At 43.3% G+C, this 23198-nt stretch overlaps 1 protein-coding gene across 1 annotated transcript; it reads right to left on the reverse strand.

Annotated features, from left to right (window-relative positions):
* Window positions 1-11: 11 nt before the first annotated feature.
* On the reverse strand, window positions 12-22716 carry LOC128509184 (patr class I histocompatibility antigen, B-1 alpha chain-like). Its single transcript, XM_053480809.1, has 7 exons — window positions 22620-22716; window positions 12907-13170; window positions 7421-7702; window positions 6633-6914; window positions 6407-6502; window positions 6220-6252; window positions 12-88 (listed from the first exon to the last, which is right to left on the reverse strand). The coding sequence occupies exons 1-7, from the start codon at window positions 22687-22689 to the stop codon at window positions 48-50; spliced, it is 1068 nt and encodes a 355-aa protein (XP_053336784.1). The 5' UTR covers window positions 22690-22716; the 3' UTR covers window positions 12-47.
* Between the last annotated feature and the right edge of the window lie 482 nt (window positions 22717-23198).

The raw sequence follows: 23198 nt of genomic DNA on the forward strand, positions 1-23198 counted from the left end.
ACCAAAAGAAAGAAAAAACAAAAAACAGAAGTGGACAATCTGCACCCTCACATGGTGGAATTAAGGGAGGAAGAATCTTCTTCACAGGCTGTAAAACATATAAACATTCTGTGTAAACAATTGTACTGAACATTAGAATGTTGTGGCACATTTTTTGGATTTTCACCAAATTTTAAACACAAATCAAACAACTATAAGAAAAAGCATCTCAGGTTACTTTGCTGTTCCTGAAAAAGTGGGAACGAGATGCTGCGTGAAAACGCTATGGGAACATCTTTCAGCGTTGCTGGCTGTAAAGCATGTGTGTATCAAACACGCCGAATCTTGGCATATATAACCTCGGACAGGTGACGTCATCTGATAAAGCACACCTGCAGGTTATAAATAGGAGTAAACCGGAAACATTCCTCAGATCAATTTTGTCTGAAAGGACGTCCAGTGCGTCCATGCAGGCAGTGCGGCATTGGAGCGCAGCATCTCCCGCTTTTTTCATTGAACAGGGTTACCTCAAAGTAACCCGAGACATTCCCTTTCAAAAGCTACACTCGATGCAGCATGAAAACCCTATGGAAACGAGAATACCAACGCCGCCGCACTGCAAGTGTCTGGACCCCCAAGGTTGTAGCGTGTGCGTACAAAGACCAAGGAGGTCTCAAAGCTAGCTCTGGGAGGCTGACTTGAGGACCTGTGAGCCCGGAGTAGCATGAACATCCAGACTATAGAATCTCAAAAATGTGTGCAGAGAGGACCAACCTGCTGCATCACACACTTGCTGCAGGAGCAATATATGAGGCAATCCCCCTGGTCGAATGAGCCCTGATTCCTAGAGGCAAAGTGTAACCACACGCCTCCTAGGCTAGGGCATCTCCCACCCGATGTGACAACGCTAGCCATAAAAAAGGCTGTTCTGACTTACGCCACTGGCTTGTGCGGTGTATGTAAATCTGAAGAGTGCGTACTGAAGACAGTAAGTGAAACCTTTTTTTGCTCCAAAGCTGTAAAAGTCGGAAAACAGAAGGCTTTGAGGAAAACTGGGTGAGGATGCAGAATAGCTCTGAATAGCCCAGGGGCAAAGTCTAGGCAGGACGGAAAGCCTGCAGATAAAAAAAACTCAATTTTTTTTTGAAAGAAGTAACTCTAAGAAAAACCATCTCGAGGGTCAGAAGCCAGACAGGCGCTAACTCTAGTGGTTTGAAAGGGGTGTCAACAAGAGCCCATCAGTCAGAACATGACAAGCCGAAATAGCGGCTTCGTACATTCTAAGGTTACTAGGGCATAAGCCCGAGGACAACATTTCTTGCAGAACTCCAGCACTGAAACAACTCGGCCATGGACTGGGTCTACATGTTTCGCCATGCACCACTTTCAAATACCCTCACCTTGAGGGCATAAGTTCTTCTAGTGCGTGAAGGTTTCAGGGCTCCCAACTTCATGTGCCCAGGAATGTAAATCGCCTTGAGGTACAGGAACTCTCCTGTGCCCAAAGCAGAACCTGGTGTGCTAGCTTATTTGAGCACAGTCCGCCCTGGCGATTATGTACGAGACTACCGTAGTGTTGTCCATCCACACTAGGACATGGTAGCCTCCACTGCTGGAGGAGGTGTTTCAGGGCCAAAATAAAGCCATCATTTCGGGGCAATTTAAGTGCCACGCGTGAGGATGGCCTCTCCAGCTCCGTTGGGCTGGACCGCCATCTAAGCTTTCATCTTGTGATGAAAAAAAAACACCTAGAGTGGGACCCAAAGTCAGAAACCAGGGTCTGAACCACATAGAAAGGGTACGAAGCCACCTGGCGCGTAACCCGTATTTGCCTCCGGGGATTGGACCTTGAGTAAATCCCCTGGCCTTTAGCTAGAATGTACATTGCCCTGCGGGACAGGAACTCATCTTGTGCCCCAAGCAGAACCTGGTGCACTAGCTTATTCAAGCAGCGCGAGCACAGTCCTCCCTGGCGATTTATGTACGAGACTACCGTAGTGTTGTCCACCTGCACCAGGACAAGTATGCCTCAACTCCTGGAGGAGATGTTCCAGGGCCGAAATAAAGCCATCATTTCGGGGCAATTGATGTCCCATGCAAGAAGATCGCACCCCAGCCCGTGAGGGAAGTGTCTGTTGTTAGTGTCTAGCGACGACAAAAACGCACAGAGATTTTCGTATTCTGGTAATTGGCCCTGAGTAAAATCCCCTTTTAGCAACAACTGAAATGATTTTATGTGTAGAAGGCCCAAAGGTAGACCGTGGATGCAGCTGCCATGAGACCTAAAAATCTCTGAAAGTGATGAACAGTAACTTTTTGGCCTAGCTTGGTTTCCTTCAGGGTGTTGGAAATGGATTCGACACACGCAGGAGACACCTGTGCCCGCATTGCAATCAAATCCTACGTGACACCCAAATATGTTGTGTTCTGAGCAGGAAAGATAACGCTTTTATGGCATTATGTCTCAATCCGAAGGACCGGAGATGAGCTATAACGACATCCCGATGTCGAAGCACTAGCTCCTGAGACTGAGCCAGAATCAGCCAGTCGTCTAATGTGTGGGGTGAGCTAGACCAAATGAAAGGACCCGATACTGGTAAGGTTCGCCCCCGAAAGCGAACCTTAGGAACTTCCTGTGTTGTGGCAATATTTCTGTGTGAAAATATGCATCCTTTAGATTAATTGTCACAAACAATCCCTTGGTTGGATTTGAGAAGTCACTTTGACAGTCAACATTTTGAACCTGTCTTTTTTTTTTTTGGATAGTGGTTCAGCCCGCGAAGATCTAAAATCGGACGCAGCCCCCCGGTCCTCTTGGTAACCAAGAAATACAGACTGTAGTAGCCTGACTCTATGGCCCCTTTTTCCAGCAACGTCTTTAACTCCAGAGTCAGCAGATGCGCCCTTTCCAGTTTGATGGAAGTGGAGACCACGCTGTTAAAACGTGGAGGGAGATAGGGAGATGTGAGAACTGGATCCTGTAGCTCTCACTACAGTGCTTAGTACCCAAGAAGATATGCTTGGAAGTAGCTTCCACGCTGCCAGTTTTTCCGAAAGGGGCAGTGTCTTAGCAGTTAGATTGGGGGGGGGGGGGTTCAGAAGGAAAAGACAGAAAAACTAACATTTCTTGGCCGAAACACCAGTGGTGGCGGAGCAAGAACACCAACCTCCTGGGGGTCCCAGGGAGAACACTTCATCCTTGAAAGAAATTCTATGCGCCTCTCCCTGGGGGGAGCCACCCTCACGATCCTGGGCGTATGAGCCTCAGGACTTCTTCTTTGTGAAGAAGACAGTACATGGGTCCGACTTCTTTGAGGCGGATTGCAAAGCATGGTGCACCGCACCCCTGTCTTACGAGGGGATGCCCGGCTCATAACGCTCTCTTTCTGTGCTTCACGCCTCGCGAGAGTCAGACCCGGTTGGGACTGGTGGCCGACAGTCCTGACTCTTGAGCACGGCGGGGAAGGAATTTCCCGAAGGCTTGTTCATATAATTTCGCCTCCCGAACCTAGTGGCGACGTAAACGGCGTCGCCAAACAGGCCAGAGGGTGAGATGAGGGGCATCAAGGAGGAACGCACGATCCTTGTCCTTGATTCCCGTGAGATTTAGCCACAGGTAACTCTCCGTGGAACACCATCGCAACCATAAAAACAGCCGATAGCCCGGGCCGTCTGCTTGTTGCACGAGGAGACAGGTCTGTGGCTTGGTGTAATTCCAGGAACGTCATCGAAGAGCCCCGCCAGTGCTCAAGTCTTGCAGCCGGTCAGCCTGGGAAGCCTGCAAAACCACCATGGTGTGCAGTAGAGCACCAGCCAGATTAGCTGCCTAAAAGCTTTTCCCCACCTGGGAAAATGTTACACTGTTAGGAAAAGTCTACGCGGCTTGGTGGGGAGTGTGTGCTTTTTTAGGAAGGATGATGTCCCAGGAGAGAGATAGGCCACAAGCGTCTCTTCTATCTGGGACATCAACATATAACCGCGCCTTCGCATCAACGATATTCCAATAAATTGAAGGTGATGGCACGAAAAACTGCGGGATGAATAAGGTTATTCCATGAAAGAGTTAACTCGTCATGAAGGTTGCCAAAAAAAGGGAGAAAGAGAGAAAGAAAGAGAGAGAGAGAGAGAGAGAGAGAGAGAGAAAGAACCACTGAGGCTCCTCCCACCGGCCACCCAACAGAAACCTGTCGTCTAAATTTTGAGCGCTTGGGGAAAAATCCCGCTTCTGCGGCCAAATACGATATGCGATCACTCGATCGCATGCATTACTTACCTGCAGTAACTCCTCCTAACAGCAGAAGCAAGAGTAGGTCTCTCCTGTCCATTCACAAGGAGCGCTTGAGAAGTGGACGGAAAACTTCCTGATCTGGCAAGGACGCAAGAAAAAGGGGGATTCCCGTCTCGTGCACGCCTGCCAGATTGCATTGTTACCCAGGAATGCGCTGTGGCTCACGGTTCTCTTTAAAGACTGCGAGACGCGCGCGAAGCACTCGAAACAACGGTGTGGAAATCGTGCTCCGAAAGAGCGGAGGTCCGGATCTCCTAACAAACTCCACCATATTGGTGAGTTAATACTTTTAAATTTGCTTGCACACATTACACACAAACACAATACAGTCCTAAAGACAAAAAGATCTGAGGAATGTTTCCGGTTTACTCCTATTTATAACCTGCAGGTGGCTTCATCAGATGACGTCACCTGACCGAGGTTATATATGCCAAGATTTGGCATGTTTGATACACACATACTTCACAACCGGCAACACAGAAAGATGTTTCCATAGCATTTTCACGCAGCATCGAGTGCAGCTTTTGAAAGGTAAGCCAAAAAGTTTATTGAAGACAAATGTAGGTAGACGGCTCTGAACCGGTCACACAGACAGACAACTCACAAAGTCCTCAAAGCCCCCAACTTCCTTATTTTCACATGGTTTATATAACTGACAAGTACCTCATCCCTCCTCCTTGTTTCTTTGTTTAATTAAATTTTTATTTAATATTTAATAGATTTATGTTAATTTGTTTGGCCTAGTGGTGTGGTGACTCCCAGTTCCATACTTTCCCCCTCTTGCCTTATCTTTTACTTATTGTTTATCCATATCTGGGTTGGCTTTATTGGGGCTTCAAAAATTAAACCCTCCTTTTTCCTTTTCTGAAAAGGTTTGGTTTGTTCCTCTTTTGCTAACCAGAATATCGACTAGTGCTGATTTGCTCAATATTTCCATTGGAGAATGTTTTGACCTTTTCCAAGATTTCTAATAATCTTATTCTTATTTTTCTATTTTCCTATTCCCTTCTTAACACTCATGTCTCACCTGTCCTTAGTATACTTAAAATTATTGAAATCATTTATATATCTTTTTTTTTTTTTGTTTATTATACCTTTTTTTTATTTTATGATCTCAAGACTACATGTCATATAATGATTAATTATTGAACTAAATTATGTTTAGGATCCATATGATACATTTTGTCAATGCTTTATTACTTTAAATTATATTATCTTAATTATTATTTTTTTGCTGATTTAAAAGACTGATCATTAAAATTTTGATTCATAAGATAATTCTATTCTTTAAATTGATAGAATATAATTTGATCATTAACCTATATGATTTTAAACCTTAATGTTTGATGATATTGTTTATGTAGTGTAATATGGAGTGATAGTGTTAACTGTAGTAGTAAGGGATAGTAATAAATCTGATTATTGATTACTGATCCCTTTGTTTTCTAGCTGTAAAAAGGGAAAAATATTATATTGCTTTTTCTCATTCAATACTGTACTTTCTGGTCATCTGTGCTCTGTATCTAAAAAAACAGAACTGAAGGTTATTTCTATAACTTTTCCTAAGCATCTCTGTTAAACTTAGTTTGCCTTGATTAAGGTTAGAAAAGGAGTATAATAATAAAGAGTAAGAAAAATAGTATTGTTAAATAGAAAATTAGTAAGTATTATTAGTACATTGTTAGTTTTTTAATATTAAAACCTATTAAAGTTATATTATTACTTATTAACATTTCCTCCTGCCTGTGTATTTTATTAATTCCCCAAATTGAGTGTCTGCATGGCCTGGGTTTTTCTCTGATGCAACAGAAGAACAGAGGCCTTCTGGGTATTACATTACATATAAACATTGGCCTGCTTGGAGTGCTAATTAATCAGTATATAATTAAAATTCCATGAAATATTCCACAAGAACCAAGCAATCTGTTGTATATAAGCACAGGCTGACTTACAGCTCACTGAGGATTGTGAAACAGGTCTGAAGTCTGAAATACAGAAGATTCACAAACAGTTACTATAAAAGTTGCGTTCTGTATTTGACCTACGTAAAAACTGCACCTAACTTTACCAGAAACATGTCAATATTGGAAAAAAAGTTTCTTCCCTTTTTTTTAAAAAAAATCTCCTTCCTTCACTCACCAGACTTCTTCTTCCAATGGACAATTCCAGCAACAGCGGCAACTAGCGCTACAACAGCCACGATTGTACCGATAATGTAAGAAGCAGGTGCTCCATCTGAATCTTCAGCTGATCCTCCATTTGATCTTTCATCTAATCTTCTACCTGTTAAATCAGCACAGAGTCTTTATTAACTGCTGCAGCAAGAAATTATTTTTCACTCTCTACAGCTCTAGTTTATTAGGACCTTTTGGTACTTCTCGCACCAACTCCTTCTCCAAGCTGCTGTGCTGAACCACGCAGGTGTAGGTGTGTTTCTGCAGCTCCTCAGCTGGGACATTGAGAATGTTTCTCCTCTGGAAGCTTCCATCCTGGTTGGGTAACGTCTCTCTGAGCTCCACGTCCTCATGCACGTCCTCTCCGTCCTTCTGCCAGGTGATCATCACTGCTTTGGGGAAGAAACCTGTAGCGTGACACACCACCTCTTGAGAATGAGAGTGTTTATGGAACACTGACACCTCAGGAACAACTATTGAAGGAAAAAGGCATAAACATTACCACATTCAGTATTTTTTTTTATAAACAGTTGGTAAAGTGATGCAACTATTACAGTTATTTAAGTCCAAACAGACGATATTAATATACTGTAAAATCAGAAAATAATGTAGGAGTGGTGTTTAAGTTATCCTTGTGGGGAAACTTTTCATGAAGGAAGGCTTAAAACCAATTGCAGCCCTTAAAAAAATAAATAATAAAAGCTAACTACCCCAAGCCCCCCATTTCCATTTTCATGGAGTTGGCAACCCTAGTTGGGATTTGACATGAAGGTTTAAAATTACAGTAGATAAGTGATGACTGGGCAGTTATGCAGTTGTGCTTGCAGCTTTGTGAAGTGTAGCACCAATCCAAAAAGCATCTCAGCAATCAAGAAAAAAAAAGCTGTAATGTGTGTACGTAATTTGTGTGTGTATAAGAGAGTGAGAGTGAAAGCAAGACATAGAGTGCAATCCCAACAGAGCCAATTACACACTTTACCATTCTTCTTCTTCTTCTTCTTGTCTCTGCCGTACGACTCAAACTTTCTTAACCGCTCGACACACTCAACCCTGAGAAAGTCTTTACAGTGTTCAGCCTGTTGTCCTGTAGACTCCCACTTGCTTTCAGTCATCACTGCATGAGGTTTGGCTGCACTCCAGGAAACAGCCTTCAGATCCAGACTGATGAAATCTTCTCCATCACAAGCGTACTCTATGTAACCCCTAGAAGTGCCATCATCATCGAGCTCACAACCTAGTATCCGCTGCCATGTGTGTATTCCTGTGTGACAGACAGACAGACAACAGTGATAAGTTCAGCTGAGTCCCGTCTCTTAGCTTTGAAGTGAAATAAAATAAACAGGAACTTTGCAGTGAACTATTTTGAAAAAGCAAAACAAAACAAACAAAAAGAAAGACTTATTGTATATACTGTATATGTTCATGAACAGAAAACGTCTCGGGTTACTTTGCTGTAACCCTGTTCCCTGAAAAGGCGGGAATGAGATGCTGCGTGGAAACGCTATGGGAAACATCTTGTCATGTTGCCGGTTGTGAAGCATGCGTGTATCAAACACGCCAAATTTTGGCTTATATAACCTCGGTCAGGTGACGTCATCTGATGAGACGCACCTGCAGGCTATAAATAGAAGTGAACCGGAAACATTCCTCAGATTGATTTGTCTGAACGGACGTCCGGTCACGTAGGCAGTGCGGCATTGGGATGCAGCATCACGTTCCCGCCTTTTCAGGGAACAGGGTTACAGCAAAGTAACCCGAGACGTTCGCTTTCAAAGGCTACACTCGATGCTGCGTGAAAACGCTATGGAAACAAGAATACCAATGCCGCCGCACTGCAAGTGTCTGGACCCCAAGGTTGTGTAGCGTGTGCGCACAAGGCCGCGAAGGTCTCAGAACTATATCTGGGAAGCTGACTCGAGGACCTGTGAGCCCGGAGTGGCATGAACATCCAGATTATAAAATCTAACAAATGTGTGCAGAAAGGACCACGCTGCGCGTCACACACTTGCTGCAGGGGAATACCTCCTGCTAGTGCAGTAGATGAGGCGATCCCCCTGGTTAAATGAGCCCTGGTTCCTAGAGGCGAAGTGAGCCCACACGCCTCATAGGAGAGGGCAATAGCATCTCTCACCCAGTGTAGTGGCGGCCGCCCCCCTGGTTGCTGCCCCAAAACATGTAAAAGCTGCTCTGACTTATGCCACTGGCTGATGCTGTGGACGGAAATCTGAAGAGCACGTATTGGACACAGTAAGTCTCTCCTGCTCCGAAGCTGTAAAAGGCGGAGGACAGAAGGCTTCAAAAACAATAGGGTGCATGTTGAGAATGGAACTTTTGGAAGATAGTTCAGTGAGGATGCACAATGGCCCTGACTAGCCCAGGGGCAAAGTCTAGGCAGGATGGGGAGACTGACAGATCTCCAATTTTCTCAGATAGGTAACGGCCCTTAGAAAAACCATCTTAAAGGTCAGAAACCTGAGGCGCTGACTCTAGCGGTTAAAAAAAATAATAAAGGGTGTCAATTGGCTCTTCAAGCACGATAGATAAAACCCACAAAAGGGACTGTGTCACAGTAACCCCACCAATCAGGACGTGGCAGGCTGAAATAGCAGTTAGGTACGTCCTGAGGGTACTAGGGCACAAGCCCGAGGACAACTTTTCCTGCAGAGACTCCAGCACTGAAACATTTCGGCAGTGGACTGGGTCTACCTGCTTCGTCATGCACCAACTTTCAAATACATTCTATTTCAGGGCATAAGCTCTTCTAGGGGAGGGAGCCCTAGCACTTAGAATAGTCTTAACTACGCTGGCTGAAAGACCAGCTTGACTTAGTTGGTCCCGTTCAGGGACTGAACGTGAAGGTTCCAAAACTCGGGCCAGGGATGAAATATCGTCCCCTGCGCCTGAGACAGAAGATCCCACCTCATTGGAATCACCCATGGTAAGCCGTTGAAGAGGAATACTAGATCCGAGAACCAGGCCAACAGGGCGCTATCAATAAGAGGCGCAAACACTGTTGATGGACCCTCGCCAAGACTCCCGGGAGCAGAGCTATCAGGAAAAGCGCATAAAGGCAAAACCAGGGCCATGTACGTGCCACGGCGTCCAGACCCGGGGTAGCTGGAAGAGTCAGAAAGTAGTAAAGGGGACATTTGCTGATCTTGCGAGACAAAGAAGTCCACCTCTTCTACCTGAAATCTCTCCCAGATTGACTGACTATTTTGGGGTGGGGTTTCCATTCCCCGTGTATCAGAGATTGACTGGACAGAACAACTGCTCCCACGTTCATATGCCCTGGAATGTAAATCGCCCTGAGAGACAGGAACCTGGTGCGCTAGCTATTTAGCCGCGCGAGCACAGTCCGCCCTGGCGATTAATATATGAGACTGCCATAGTGTTGTCCACCCGCACTAGGACATGGTAGCCTCTCAACTGCTTGAGGAAGTGCTTTAGGGCCAGAAATAGAGCCATCATTTCGAGGCAATTGATGTGCCGCGCGAGAAGATGGCCTCTCCAGCTCCCTTGGGCTGGATGGTCATCTAAGACCGCACCCCAGCCCATGAGGGAAGCGTCTGTCGTTAGCATCTGCGACGACAAGACGAACTTAGAGTGGGACCCAAAGTCAGAAACCGCGGTCTGAACCACATAGGAAGGGTACGAAGCACCTGGCGCGTAACCTTTATTGGGGATTGGCCCTAGAGTGAAATCCCCTGGTTCTTATCCACAACTGAAATGCTCTCATGTGCAGAAGGCCCAAAGGTGTCACCGTGGATACAGCTGCCATAAGAGCTAAGATCTATAAAAGTGATGGTCACTTTCTGGTCTAGAACTGCATCCCGTAGTTTCTCTCTACAGCGCTTAGTACCCAAGGAGATATGCTTGGTAGTAATTTCCACGCTGCCAGTTTCTCTGAAAGGGGCAAAAGTCTCGGCGGCTTGGGGGGGGTGCCAGGGAGAACATTCTTGAAAATAAATTTTGCGTGCCTTTCCCCATTGGGGGCCACCCACATGGTCCTGGGCACATGAACCTCAGGGCTTCTTCGTGAAGAAGACAATATGCCAGTCTGAGCTTTTTTGAGGCGGATTGCGAAGCGCGGCGCGACGCACCCCAATCTTTACGAGGGGGTGCCCGGCTCAAAAACACTCTCCTTGTGTGTTTCACGCCTTGCAAGCATCAGACCCGGTCGAGACTGGGTGGCCAACAGTCATCAAGGAGGAATGCGCGATCCTATGCTTGATGCCGCTGAGATTCAGCCATAAGTCTGTGGCCCGGCGTAATTTCAGAACGCCCTATCTTGAAGAGCCCCGCCAGTACTTAAGTGTCTCAGCAGGTCAGCCTGGTAGACCTGCAAAACCGTCATGGTGTGCAATGGAGCACCAACCAGACCTGCTGCCTGAAAAGGGAAGATAAAAGTCTACACAGCTTGAAAGGAAGTATTAGCTTTTCAGGGAGGATGATGTCCCAGGAGAGAGATAGCCTGGAAACGTCTCTTCTATCTGGGTGTCATCATATAACCCTGCACTTCCACCTCAACTATATTTAAACAAATAAATAAAGTAGATGGCAGGAAAACACAGGATAGATACAGCTTACTCCATGAAAGGGTTAACTCATATCGAGATTGCTAAGAAAAAGGGAGAGAGTGTTGTTGAGGCTCCGCCCCCCGACCACCCAACAGAACCTGCCGTCTATGTTTTTTTTTTTTTTTTTTTAAGTGCTGGGTGTTATTTCCATCTCCGCGGAGCGAGAGAGGTTGTTTATCCTTGCCCATTCACAAGAAGCGCAGCGCGCGCTTGCGAGCGGACAGAGGGATTTCCCGATCCAACGAGGAAGTGAGAGATAGGAGTTTTAAATCCGTCTCTCACAGCTCTGCTGGATACATGCGTTTCAAGCCCCAAAAATGCGCCACGGCCCGGTACTTCTCAAGGAATGCGGGGCGTGCGCAAGCACTTTATTCGAAGCAGTAAAGTGTAGAGATCGCCCTCCGATATGTGTTTATCAGACACGGAGGGATATCTCAATTAAAACCCTGCCATATCGGTGAGTTAAACACTTTTATTTTGCTGGTTTAAACACACACGCATACACAACAAGGTCAGTGAAGACAAAAGATCTGAGGAATGTTTCCGGTTCACTCCTATTTATAACCTGCAGGTGCGTCTCATCAGATGACGTCACCCGAGCGAGGTTATATAAGCCAAAATTTGGCGTGTTTGATACACACATGCTTTACAACCGGCAACATGACAAGATGTTTCCCATAGCGTTTTCACGCAGCATCGAGTGTAGCCTTTTAAAGGGAACAGTCTGGTTAGACATCAGAATCTGAAATCAAAAGTCAGAAATTAGTATAGACCAGTCTCAATCTTCACCAGCATGCGAGAGCAGCATAGTTTTACATGGAGGCAGTCTGGGTGTCATAGGCAGATATAGCAGGCCCACAGATTTGACATTAGAGCACATTGTGCATTAAATAAAGACTCAGATTTTAGAAAGTCTATTCTTTCTAAAGAATAGAGGACCCAGCAGGTACCGTAAGCTGTCTGTCAGGAAGCAGGGTGTTGCACGCTGTGGGTGATCTTTGGGTCATATTGAAGATTTTAAAGGTAGTTTCTCATTATTGAGCTGATATATGTCTGAGTTTAATAGGGACTACGTTGAAGACATTCGAAGGCAATGTCCTATACTGTAGTTTGTCCTTATCCTATCCTAATGCAGAGTGTCTGTGCGCGTGTGTGTGTGTGTGTGTGTGTGTGTGTGTGTGTATACAGTACATGCATAGGTGCAAATTAGGGGATCAGACCACACACAAGTCAACCGGGGACCTCTTAGCAAATGGGATGTGTGTGTGTGTGTTTTGTAGGCCAAGTGATATAGAGAATGAATGTGTGTGTATGGTTGCTAGGTGGCTTAGTGTTTAGCAGTGTCATCTTGCACCTCCAGGTGCTGGGCTCAATTGTGTGCATGGAGGTTGTGTGGACTAAAGAGGTTCCTAGATACAGTAGATGGATGGAGTAGGTTTGTGGTTTTTGCCAGAGTTCCCTCTAGTGGTGTGATATCGCTGTAATTTTTAATTTTTTATCCTTAAGTTAATTTGGAGCTTTCTTTCAAATTTGGATTAAAGCTCCCAATATTCTTTCAGTTCACTTTTTATAGTTCAATTCTGCTTGCTTCCTTATTTAAATTTGGTTGACCTGTCAAACATGTCATATTTTGATTAGTTTCAGTATTTAAGCACCATGCCTCTGTTTCTTTTTTCTTTATTCTCTGGTATCTGTTTTGCTAAAAGTTTAAGCTTTTGTTCGCAGCCACAGTTCCTGGGTTGGTTCTGTTTCCTGGGGGTCGATATGCCACTTAATAAAAATGTGCCTGCACCTACTGTATTTCCTGCCTCAAATTTTATAAGAAGTGTATATAGTATGCATTTTGAAATGTGTATTACTGATTAAATTTCTTAGTGTGTTTTACCTTTAGTCTGATTAAAGCTCTGCATTGCTGTACCCACATTTACTTTAAAACTTTCCTCTTGAGCCCACATCCTCTCGGTCACACTGTCCCAGTAAAGTTGCTCATCAGACTTTAACTTCTGGACCCACTCCGTCTTTGGGATCGGCTCCCTGATGTTACTGTCATAGTACAAAATCTGCTCTCCGTCCAGCAGAACAACCGCAGTGAACTCTGGGAAATTCAGTCCTGTGACTCCAGTGTAGAAAAACTGAAGATTGTGTGTGTCTGTAAAAGTTTACAGTGTTTTAATAACACTTAAAATTAAAGTTTATATAATGACAACAAAAATTACACATAGTTAAACACATGGACATATGGACATTTTAACTTATTAACTGATTATTTTAACAATATTTACAATTTTAACTCTCTGAGGCACTGAGTTACAAATCAGAAGCCCCAATGTTGGGCCCTTGAGCAAGGCCCTTAATCCTATCTGCTCCAGGGGCGCTGTATCATGGCTGACATTGCGCTTTGACCCCAGTTATGCTGGCATATGCGAAAAAGGAATGCCACTGTGCAGTAATGTACTGTATTTGTGACAAATAAAGCTTTAACTTAACTTATAAATCAGTTAAGATTCAAGTAATATAACTCAACAAAAGAAACCAAAGAAAAGTAATTTTACAATGATCTGTAAAATTTAATAAACAAAATGCAATTTCTTGAAAGAAAAAGTTAGGACACCCCCAATATTTATTTGAACTTAAAATGGATTAAATTACATAAAGGTGTATCACATTCGGTGCAAATGATTATTAAAATTATGGCAGAGCAGGCATGTCTTATATAAATCTCAGACAGTTAGTTTGGTTTGCTCTTAATTCCTGAAGTGAGAGGGGCTCATGATAAGACCCAAAGACCTCTTTGAGGCTTTAGAAAGAAGATGTAGATGCTTACAAGTCTGCTAAGGGATATAAAAAGATCTTGAAAGAATTTGTAATCAGCTATTACAAGTGGAGAATGTAACCATGCAGGTCTCGCGAGGAGCAGAACTGCAAGAAAACATCTTGCCCTGGCAGGTAGAGATGCGGCCTTCTAGATGCAAAGTTGCCAAGAGACACTGAATGTTTGTTTAAGGGCCCTGATACCGCCACATTTTATATGATCATTAGGTAGCACTAATAAAGGTATCAGGGCCAAGACAAAGACAAGCATGCTTTAAAGATCAAAGGTAAAACCCAACCTAAGTCATCATAATAAGCCGGTGTGACAGAGAGAGAGAGAGAGATGCCTTCAGTTTTCCTTTGTTTCTCTTTTTGTTAATTTTACTTTTACTTAAGTATGTTTTGTTTGAAGTATCGTACTTCGCTACATTTAAAATTATATTATATTTACACACACACACACATACATACATACATACATAATATATATATATATATATATATATATATATATATATATATATATATATATAAATATATATATATATATATATATATATATATATATAGGTCCTTCTCAAAAAATTAGCATATTGTGATAAAGTTCATTATTTTCTGTAATGTACTGATAAACATTAGACTTTCATATATTTCAGATTCATTACACACAACTGAAGTAGTTCAAGCCTTTTAATTGTTTTAATGTTGATGATTTTGGCATAAAGCTCATGAAAACCCAAAATTCCTATCTCAAAAAATTAGCATATTTCATCCGACCAATAAAAGAAAAGTGTTTTTAATACAAAAAAAGTCAACCTTCAAATAATTATGTTTAGTTATGCACTCAATACTTGGTCGGGAATCCTTTTGCAGAAATGACTGCTTCAATGCGGCGTGGCATGGAGGCAATCAGCCTGTGGCACTGCTGAGGTGTTATGGAGGCCCAGGATGCTTCGATAGCGGCCTTAAGCTCATCCAGAGTGTTGGGTCTTGCGTCTCTCAACTTTCTCTTCACAATATCCCACAGATTTTCTATGGGGTTCAGGTCAGGAGAGTTGGCAGGCCAATTGAGCACAGTAATACCATGGTCAGTAAACCATTTACCAGTGTTTTTGGCACTGGGAGCAGGTGCCAGGTCATGCTGAAAAATGAAATCTTCATCTCCATAAAGCTTTTCAGCAGATGAAAGCATGACGTGCTCCAAAATCTCCTGATAGCTAGCTGCATTGACTCTGCCCTTGATAAAACACAGTGGACCAACACCAGCAGCTGACATGGCACCCCAGACCATCACTGACTGTGGGTACTTGACACTGGACTTCAGGCATTTTGGCATTTTCCTCTCCCCAGTCTCCCCAGACTCTGGCTCCTTGATTTCCGAATGACATGCAAAATTTGCTTTCATCTGAAAAAAGTACTTTGGACCACTGAGCAACAGTCCAGCTGCTTCTCTGTAGCCCAGGACAGGCACTTCTGCCACTGTTTCTGGTTCAAAAGTGGCTTGCGGTTTTGAGTAAAGAACCAGGCTGGGAGTTTTTAAAAGCCTCAGGCATCTTTTGCAGGTGTTTAGAGTTAATTAGTTAATTCACATGATTAGGTTAATAGCTCATTTAGAGAACCTTTTCATGATATGCTAATTTTTTGAGATAGGAATTTTGGGTTTTCATGAGCTGTATGCCAAAATCATCAATATTAAAATAATTAAAAGGCTTGAACTACTTCAGCTGTGTGTAATGAATCTAAAATATATGAAAGTATAATGTTTATCAGTACATTACAGAAAATAATAAAATTATCACTATCACAATATGCTAATTGTTTGAGAAGGACCTGTATATTTGAACTTTTGAAATTACATAAAGGTGTATAACATCCGCTGCAAAGGATTATTACAATTATGACAGACCAGATGTGTCTTATATAAATCTCAGACAGTTGGTTAGGTTTGCTCTTAATTGCTGAAGTGAAAGGGGCTCATGATAAGACCCAAAGATCTCTTTGAGTCTTTAGAAAGATGTAGGTGCTTACAAGTCTGCTAAGGGATATAAAAATATCTTAAACAAATTTGTAATCAGCTATTACAAGTGAAGAATGTAACAATGCAGGTCTCGCGAGGGGCAGAACTGCAAGAAAAACATTTTGCCCTGGCAGAGAGAGATGCAGCCTTCTAGATGCAAAGTTGCCAAGAGACACTGAATGTTTGTTTAAGGGCCCTGATACCTCCACATTTATATTATAATCATCAGTTCCCTTTCAAAGGCTACACTCGATGCGCCGTGCTATGGGAACTTCTTTTGTGTTGCCGGTTATTGAAGCATGTGTGTATCAAACACGCCAAATTTTGGCTTATATAACCTCGGTCAGGTTACATTATCTGATGAGACGCACCTGCAGGTTATAAATAGTAGTAAACAGGAAACATTCCTCAGATCTTTTGTCTTCAGGACCTCATTGTGCGCGTGTGTCACAAACAAATCAAAAGCAAAGAAAAGTGTTTAACTTACTGATATAATGGTGGAGTTTAAAGTGAGATGTGTCCCCCCGTGCAAAAATTTCCTTTCAGAGGGCGATCTCCACACTTTTTCTTTGAATGTTTGGGTGAAAGTCATGCTCTCCAAGGGCTTCAAGGACACTGTGAACACTGTGGTCTTCTTTCCATGTAAGTGCTTCACGCCTGCCTCGTGTTTTTTAGAGAACCACGAGCCGCGCTGCATTCCTGGGGATCACAAGCCGATCTGGCGAGAGTTTGAGGAGCTGCTTGAAGTTATAACGTGTGCAGTCGAGCAGCTGCACATTGATTGGCCACAGGAGCAAGCCTTCCCCGGGCCCTGATACCTCCACATTTATATTATAATCATCAGTTCCCTTTCAAAGGCTACACTCGATGCGCCGTGCTATGGGAACTTCTTTTGTGTTGCCGGTTATTGAAGCATGTGTGTATCAAACACGCCAAATTTTGGCTTATATAACCTCGGTCAGGTTACATTATCTGATGAGACGCACCTGCAGGTTATAAATAGTAGTAAACAGGAAACATTCCTCAGATCTTTTGTCTTCAGGACCTCATTGTGCGCGTGTGTCACAAACAAATCAAAAGCAAAGAAAAGTGTTTAATGGTGCCCCGAACATTCTAAATTAAACGACAGATTCCTGTTGGGTGGCCAGAGGATGAAGCCACAACGCCGCTCTCTCCTCTTTTTTGACGACCTCCACAACGAATTAACTTGTTCTTGGAGCAAGCCTTATTCATCCCGTATTTTTATACCACTGACTTCGTTTAAGCGAATATTGTTGAGGCAAAAGCACGAGGTTACATGGTGATGCCCCAGATGGAAGAGTCGCTTGCGGCCTATCTCTCTCCTGAGACATCATCCTCACTAAAAAAGCCAACACTTCCCTCCAAGCCGTGTAGAACTTCTTCCACCCTGGTAGGAAAGGCCTTCCAAACAGCAGGTCAGGCCGGCGTTTCTTTGCACACCATGGCAGTCTTGCAGGCGTTCCAGGCCAATCTGTAAAAGAATTTAAGCACAAGCGGCACCGTGAATGAGATAGCATTCACAGAATTACGCCGGGCGACTGACTTTTACCTTCCCGCCGTTCTATGGCTTCCCTGGTTTCCGCAGAGAGGCACCTGTGGTTAAATCTGACAGGCATCATGGATAAGGATCAAACATTCCTCCTTGATGCCCATGTCTCACCATCCGGCCTGTTCGGCAACGCTGTTAATTCTGTCGCCACCAGGTTTCGGGGGGCTAGGCTATATGAACAGGCTTTTGGGAAATTTTTCCCACGCCGTGCTCAAGAGTCGAGACTGTCGGCCACCCAGTCTTGATCAGATCTGATTCTTGCCAGACGAGAGGTGCAAAAGGAAAGCGTCAGCAGCCGGGCACCCCCTCATAAAGAGTGGGGTACGAGTCGCCGCCCCTCACAAGCCGCCTCAAAGATGTTAGATTGCCAAGGTCGTTGTTTTCTAAGAAGTCATCGTGAAGCTTATGCGCCCAGGACCATGGGGGTGGACCCCCCCGGGGAGGGGTGTGTAACATTCTTTTCCTAGGTGCCCTCCCTGGCACCCCTCAGGGGGTCGGTGTTCAGATTCCGCCACCTTTGGTGTTTTGGACAACACCGGTCTCCAACAGGATTCAATTTGCACATCGCACTCCGCGTTTCAATGGTGTGGTCACCACTTCCGTGATACCGGAAAGGGCGCATCTGCTGACTCTCGAACTGCAGGCGCTGCTGGAGAAAGGGGTCATAGAACAGGTTCCCCTTCCAGACATAGAGTCAGGCTACTACAGTCATTATTTCTTCGTCTCCAAGAAAAACGGGAGGCTGCATCCAATTCTAGATGGCTGAACCGCTCTCTCAAAAAGTACAGATTCAAAATGTTGACTGCCAAAATCATTGTCTCACAAATCCAACCAGGGGATTGGTTTGTGACAATAGATCTGAAAGACGCATATTTTCACATAGAAATTTTGCCACAACACAGGAACTTCCTGAGGTTCGCTTTCGGGGGCAAAGCTTACCAGTATTGGGTCCTTCCATGTGGTCTAGCTCTATCACCCTGCACATACACAAAGTGTATGGATGCAGTCCTGACTCCCTTGCGACTCCAGGGCATCCGTATTTTAAATTACATAGACGACTGGCTTATCCTGGCCCAGTCTCAGAAGCTAGCGCTTTGACATCGGGATGTCGTCTTAGCTTATCTCCATTCATTAGGATTGAAACTCAAAGCTATGAAAAGCATTCTCTTTCCGGCTCAGAGGACAACATACTTGGGTGTCACAAGGGACTCGATTATTATGCGGGCACAGCTGTTCCCCGCTCTTATCTAATCCATTCTCAACGCCCTGAAAGAAATCAGGCTAGACCAGAGAGTAACTGTACATCACTTTCAAAAATGTTTAGGCCTCATGGCAGCTGTATCCACGGTGATACCTTTGGGCCTCTCTTCACATGAGAGCTTTTCAGTTTTGGCTAAGAGCCAGGGGATTTTATGCAAGGATCAATCCCTAAAGGCAAATAAGGGTTACGTGCAAAGGACTTCATACCCTTTCTATGTGGTTCAGACCCCAATTCCTGACTTTGGGTCCCACTCTAGGTCCGTCTTGTCATTGCAAGATGCTAACGACGGACACCTCGTCTGTCGTCCCTTGGTTTACACTCCAGGGCACATGAATGTGAGAGGAGACTTACTGTCCAGACAAGCTGTGACACACGGGAATGGAGGCTCCATCCCGAAGTAGTCAGTCAGATCTGGGAAACTTCTTTACAGCAGAGGTGGACCTCTTTGCCTCCCAAGAGACAGCACAATGTCCCCTCTACTACTCTCTGACTCATCCAGCTCCCCTGGGTCTGGACGCCATGGCCCATATGTGGCCCAAATTACGCCTCAATGCGTTTCCTCTGATAGCTCTGCTCCCGGGAGTCCTGGCGAGGGTCCGTCAACAGCGTTTGTGCCTCTTATTGATATCGCCCCGTTGGCCGACCAGAGTGTGGTTCTCAGACCTAATATCTCTCCTTGACAGCTCACCATGGGTGATTCCAGTGAGGAGGGATCTTCTGTCTTAGGCGCAGGGGACAATATTTCATTACCGGCCCGGGCTTTGGAACCTTCACGTTTGGCCCCTGAACGGGACCAACTAAGTCAAGCTGGCCTTTCAGCCAGCGTAATTGACACTATTCTAAATGCTAGGGCTCCCTCCACTAGGAAAGCTTATCTCCTCAAATGGAATGTATTTGAAAGTTGGTGCATGACGAAGCAGGTAGACTCAGTCCACTGCCGAATTGTTTCAGTGCTGGAGTTTCTGCAGGAAAAGTTGTCCTCAGGCTTGTGCCCTAGTACTCTCAGGATGTACTTAGCCGCTATTTCAGCCTGCCACGTTCTGATTGATGGGGTTACTTTGGAAAAGCACCCTTTAGTTGCCCGTTTCATTCGTGGAGTTAAACGGTTGAGGCCACCCACTAGAGCCACGGTCCCTTTGTAGGATTTGTCTATCGTGCTCAAAGGTCTAATCGACACCCCTTTCGATCCACTAGAGTCAGCACCTGTCAGGTTTCTGACCCTTAAGATGGTTTTGCTGATGGCCATTACCTCTCTGAAGAGTATTGAAGATCTGCACGCCTTGCCAGTCTCCCCATCCTTCCTAGACTTTGCCCCTGGGCTAGTCAGGGCTATTTTGCATCCTCACCAGAAATATCTTCAGAAAGTTCCATTTTCAACCATGCGCCCTGTTGTTCTTGAAGCCTTCTGTCCTCAGCATAAGTTAAAGCAGCTTTTTATATGCTATGGGGGCCACAACTGGGGGAGGGGGGGGGCGGCCGCCACTACACAGACCCTGTCACACTAAGTGAGAGATGCTATTGCCCTCTCCTATGAGGCGCGTGGGCTCACTTCGCCTCTAGGAATTAAGGCTCATTCAACCAGGGAGATTGGCTTACGGATCACGCTACACAACCTTGGGGTCCAGACACTTGCAGTGCGACGGCGTTGGTATTCTTGTTCCCATAACGTTTTTTTTTATGCAGCATCAAGTGTAGCCTTTGAAAGGGCCCTACAACATTTTTTAATCTGTCTGGACGAACAATGCCATCTGGAATCTATTTATTAGTAGCAGACAGTACGTCTTGGGTTACTTTGCTGTAACTCTGTTCCCTGATTTACTCCTATTTATAACCTGCAGGTGCGTTTCATCAGATGACGTCACAACAATACACAACTGGCAACACGAAAAGATGTTCCCATAGCGTTTTCGCACAGCATCTCGTTCCCGCCTTTTCAGGGAACAGAGTTACAGCAAAGTAACCTGAGACGTACTGTCTGCTACTAATAAATAGATTCCAGATGGCATTGTTCGTCCAGACAGATTAAAAAATGTTGTAGGGCATTTGTAGGGTGTACTAACGATTGCGAGTACTCTGCAGTGAAACGTAGTTTCACATGGTAAACTAAGTGGCACAGATCTGTTTGGCAACACAATGATTGCTTTAAAATGAAACACTTATACAGAAGTCCTGCAGGTGTGGGTTGACGAGGAAGGCTTCAGGCATCACACTATATATTTGGATTTTGTGATATATCATGTAGAACCAAATTCATCCTTACTTTTAAGACATGTAAATTTTACTGCTACTGGAATATGGGAATGATGTCAGGTCAAAATGTGCTTATCATTATTATTATTATTATTTCGCTGGCTACCATCGCAAGTACTGTATATTTCTCACCTGTGGGAGATACTGATGTGTCATGGTTTAGGGATGTTTTGCTGCAATAGGACCTTGCCAAATAATTTTTTCTCAAAATGAAAGAAAATGTGATACCAAAAATTTAAGCTGGAGCAGAACTGAACCTTTCAAAATAAAAATTATGCAAAACATACAAGTAAATCCACTAAAGGCTAGCAAAAAAAAATAATAAATAAATAAATATATATATATATATATATATATATATATATATATAAAAGGAGAATGCTGGAACAGCCCAGATCTATTTCTATGGGCAGATTCAATATAGAATGTGCATGCAAAAAAACATTAAACATCAAACAGCTGAAAGAACTTAGCATTAAGGACTAAAGAAAATTACCTTCCAGTCGATGCCAGATAACAGCAAATAGCTACAAGAAATGGCTCACTGAGGTTATTTCACTCATGGGGAAAACACTAGCTATTAGGGCATAATGTGGCTTAATGTTTTTTAGTTGATACAGCATATTAATTTTTGATTATTTCTTTGGTTTAATAAGTGAAAACAAACTAAATGTTTTAATGCAATAAATATCTCGCTCAATTCACTGGTACAAATTAAAACAATGCCATCAATATCAGGATATTTTATAATGAAGAAATGCATATTTAATAAGGTGTCCCATTTTTTTCATGTGTGTTGATTCAACACATGTATTTCTGTGTTTAGTATGTTTATAGTCATCTAGTTTGTCTTGATTTATTGTGTTGTGTTTTACATATGTTTCACATTTGAGATATGAAGTCTCTTTTAATTTTGTGCATTTTCTAGCCTTTGTTTCATGCCCTACTAGTTTCTGCTTGTTTTTTCATGCTTATATTTGTTATTTATTATTATGTGTTATATCTGCATATAATATTGAAATATTTATAAAAATGTTCATGGAAATAATAAACATGTCTTTTTTTCCCCTAGCAATACTCCTGAGAAAGAGTTTGGTGTACCTTTGCTGTTTTTTTTTTTTTTTTTTACTTTTACTGGAAAAACATATTACTGTTTGCTTGTATGCTCAATTTAAAGAGTTACTAAAATAAGGAAAAAGAAAGGTCAGACCTCTTATCTTAGGAAAGATCTGTTCACCTGAATAATGTGCTGAAACAATATTTAGATCATTTTACAAATGTGTAATGGTTTGAGTGCAGATGACTAATTCAGACTAATGAGAATTTGAGCAGAACTGAACACTTGAGATTGAAATTAAAATTGAAAGTAAAGCCTGTAGATTCCTGTTTGGTGTGTTGTTTCTGCGCTGTTGACATTCCAAAATATGAAAATGACAGTAAAATTATCAGCTGCATAGTCACATGTCTCATAACTAAGCTTGAAACTATTTTTGATCTTCTAATAAATGTATGATGTAAAATAAATCCACAATGTTCATGTTAAATTAATGTTAAAGTTTTTCCCCTCACTGTGATTTGCTCCTCGGTTCTCTGAATTTAAAGACAGATCATTTAAACAGTGTAAACCTGCTGTGATTACAGACACAGTGTGTAAGTCTATAGAATAAAACTCTACATTTCTAAACTCACCTGCTGATGAAAGATGAACAGAGAAAGTGAGAATAAGTAAAACCTTAATTACAGCGCTGTCACGGGCCATTTACACTCCAAACCTTTAGGCAGGAAACAGGTAAAGTAAATAATAATTTCGTAAACAATCCTTAAGACGTGATGAAGTGTTTGGGAGCTGTCAGCAGAGTAGTCCAGGTGAAACAAAAACATCACCAAGGTGTTTACATTTGGCACCAATCAGAACTCAGGATTCAGGCCACAAAATTAGTTGCTGAGATGAATTGCTTCGCCTGAGTTGCGATACGCATGCACGGGAGACACTTTTCAGATGCGTTATGTAATTTTAAAACAATACCAATAGAGGTTAAACATTCGCTTTTAAAAATGAGAGAGATCAACTATAAACAGAACATTATTTTTGTTTATAAGACATGGATGAATGACTAGCCAATTACTTAAGCAACCAAATCTGTGCTACCTTAACTTATTTAGAGATATGCGTATTTTTATAAAAGCCAAACACCTGAGTATTTAAAAAGCCAAAAGCCAAACACCTGAGTATTTATAACAGCACCTGGCATCTTCAGGTAGCTTCTA

This window comes from Clarias gariepinus, chromosome 21 (assembly GCF_024256425.1).
Source record: "Clarias gariepinus isolate MV-2021 ecotype Netherlands chromosome 21, CGAR_prim_01v2, whole genome shotgun sequence".
Classification (NCBI taxonomy): domain Eukaryota; kingdom Metazoa; phylum Chordata; class Actinopteri; order Siluriformes; family Clariidae; genus Clarias; species Clarias gariepinus.

Coding starts and splice junctions, on each gene's coding strand:
- LOC128509184 (XM_053480809.1), bottom strand. CDS start 22,689: ATGGCCCGTGACAGCGCTGTAATTAAGGTTTTACTTATTCTCACTTTC. Junction 6,503..6,632: donor GGTGCGAGAAGTACCAAAAG/GTCCTAATAAAC, acceptor CTGAAGATTCAG/ATGGAGCACCTGCTTCTTAC. Junction 6,253..6,406: donor CCATTGGAAGAAGAAGTCTG/GTGAGTGAAGGA, acceptor TCTGTATTTCAG/ACTTCAGACCTGTTTCACAA.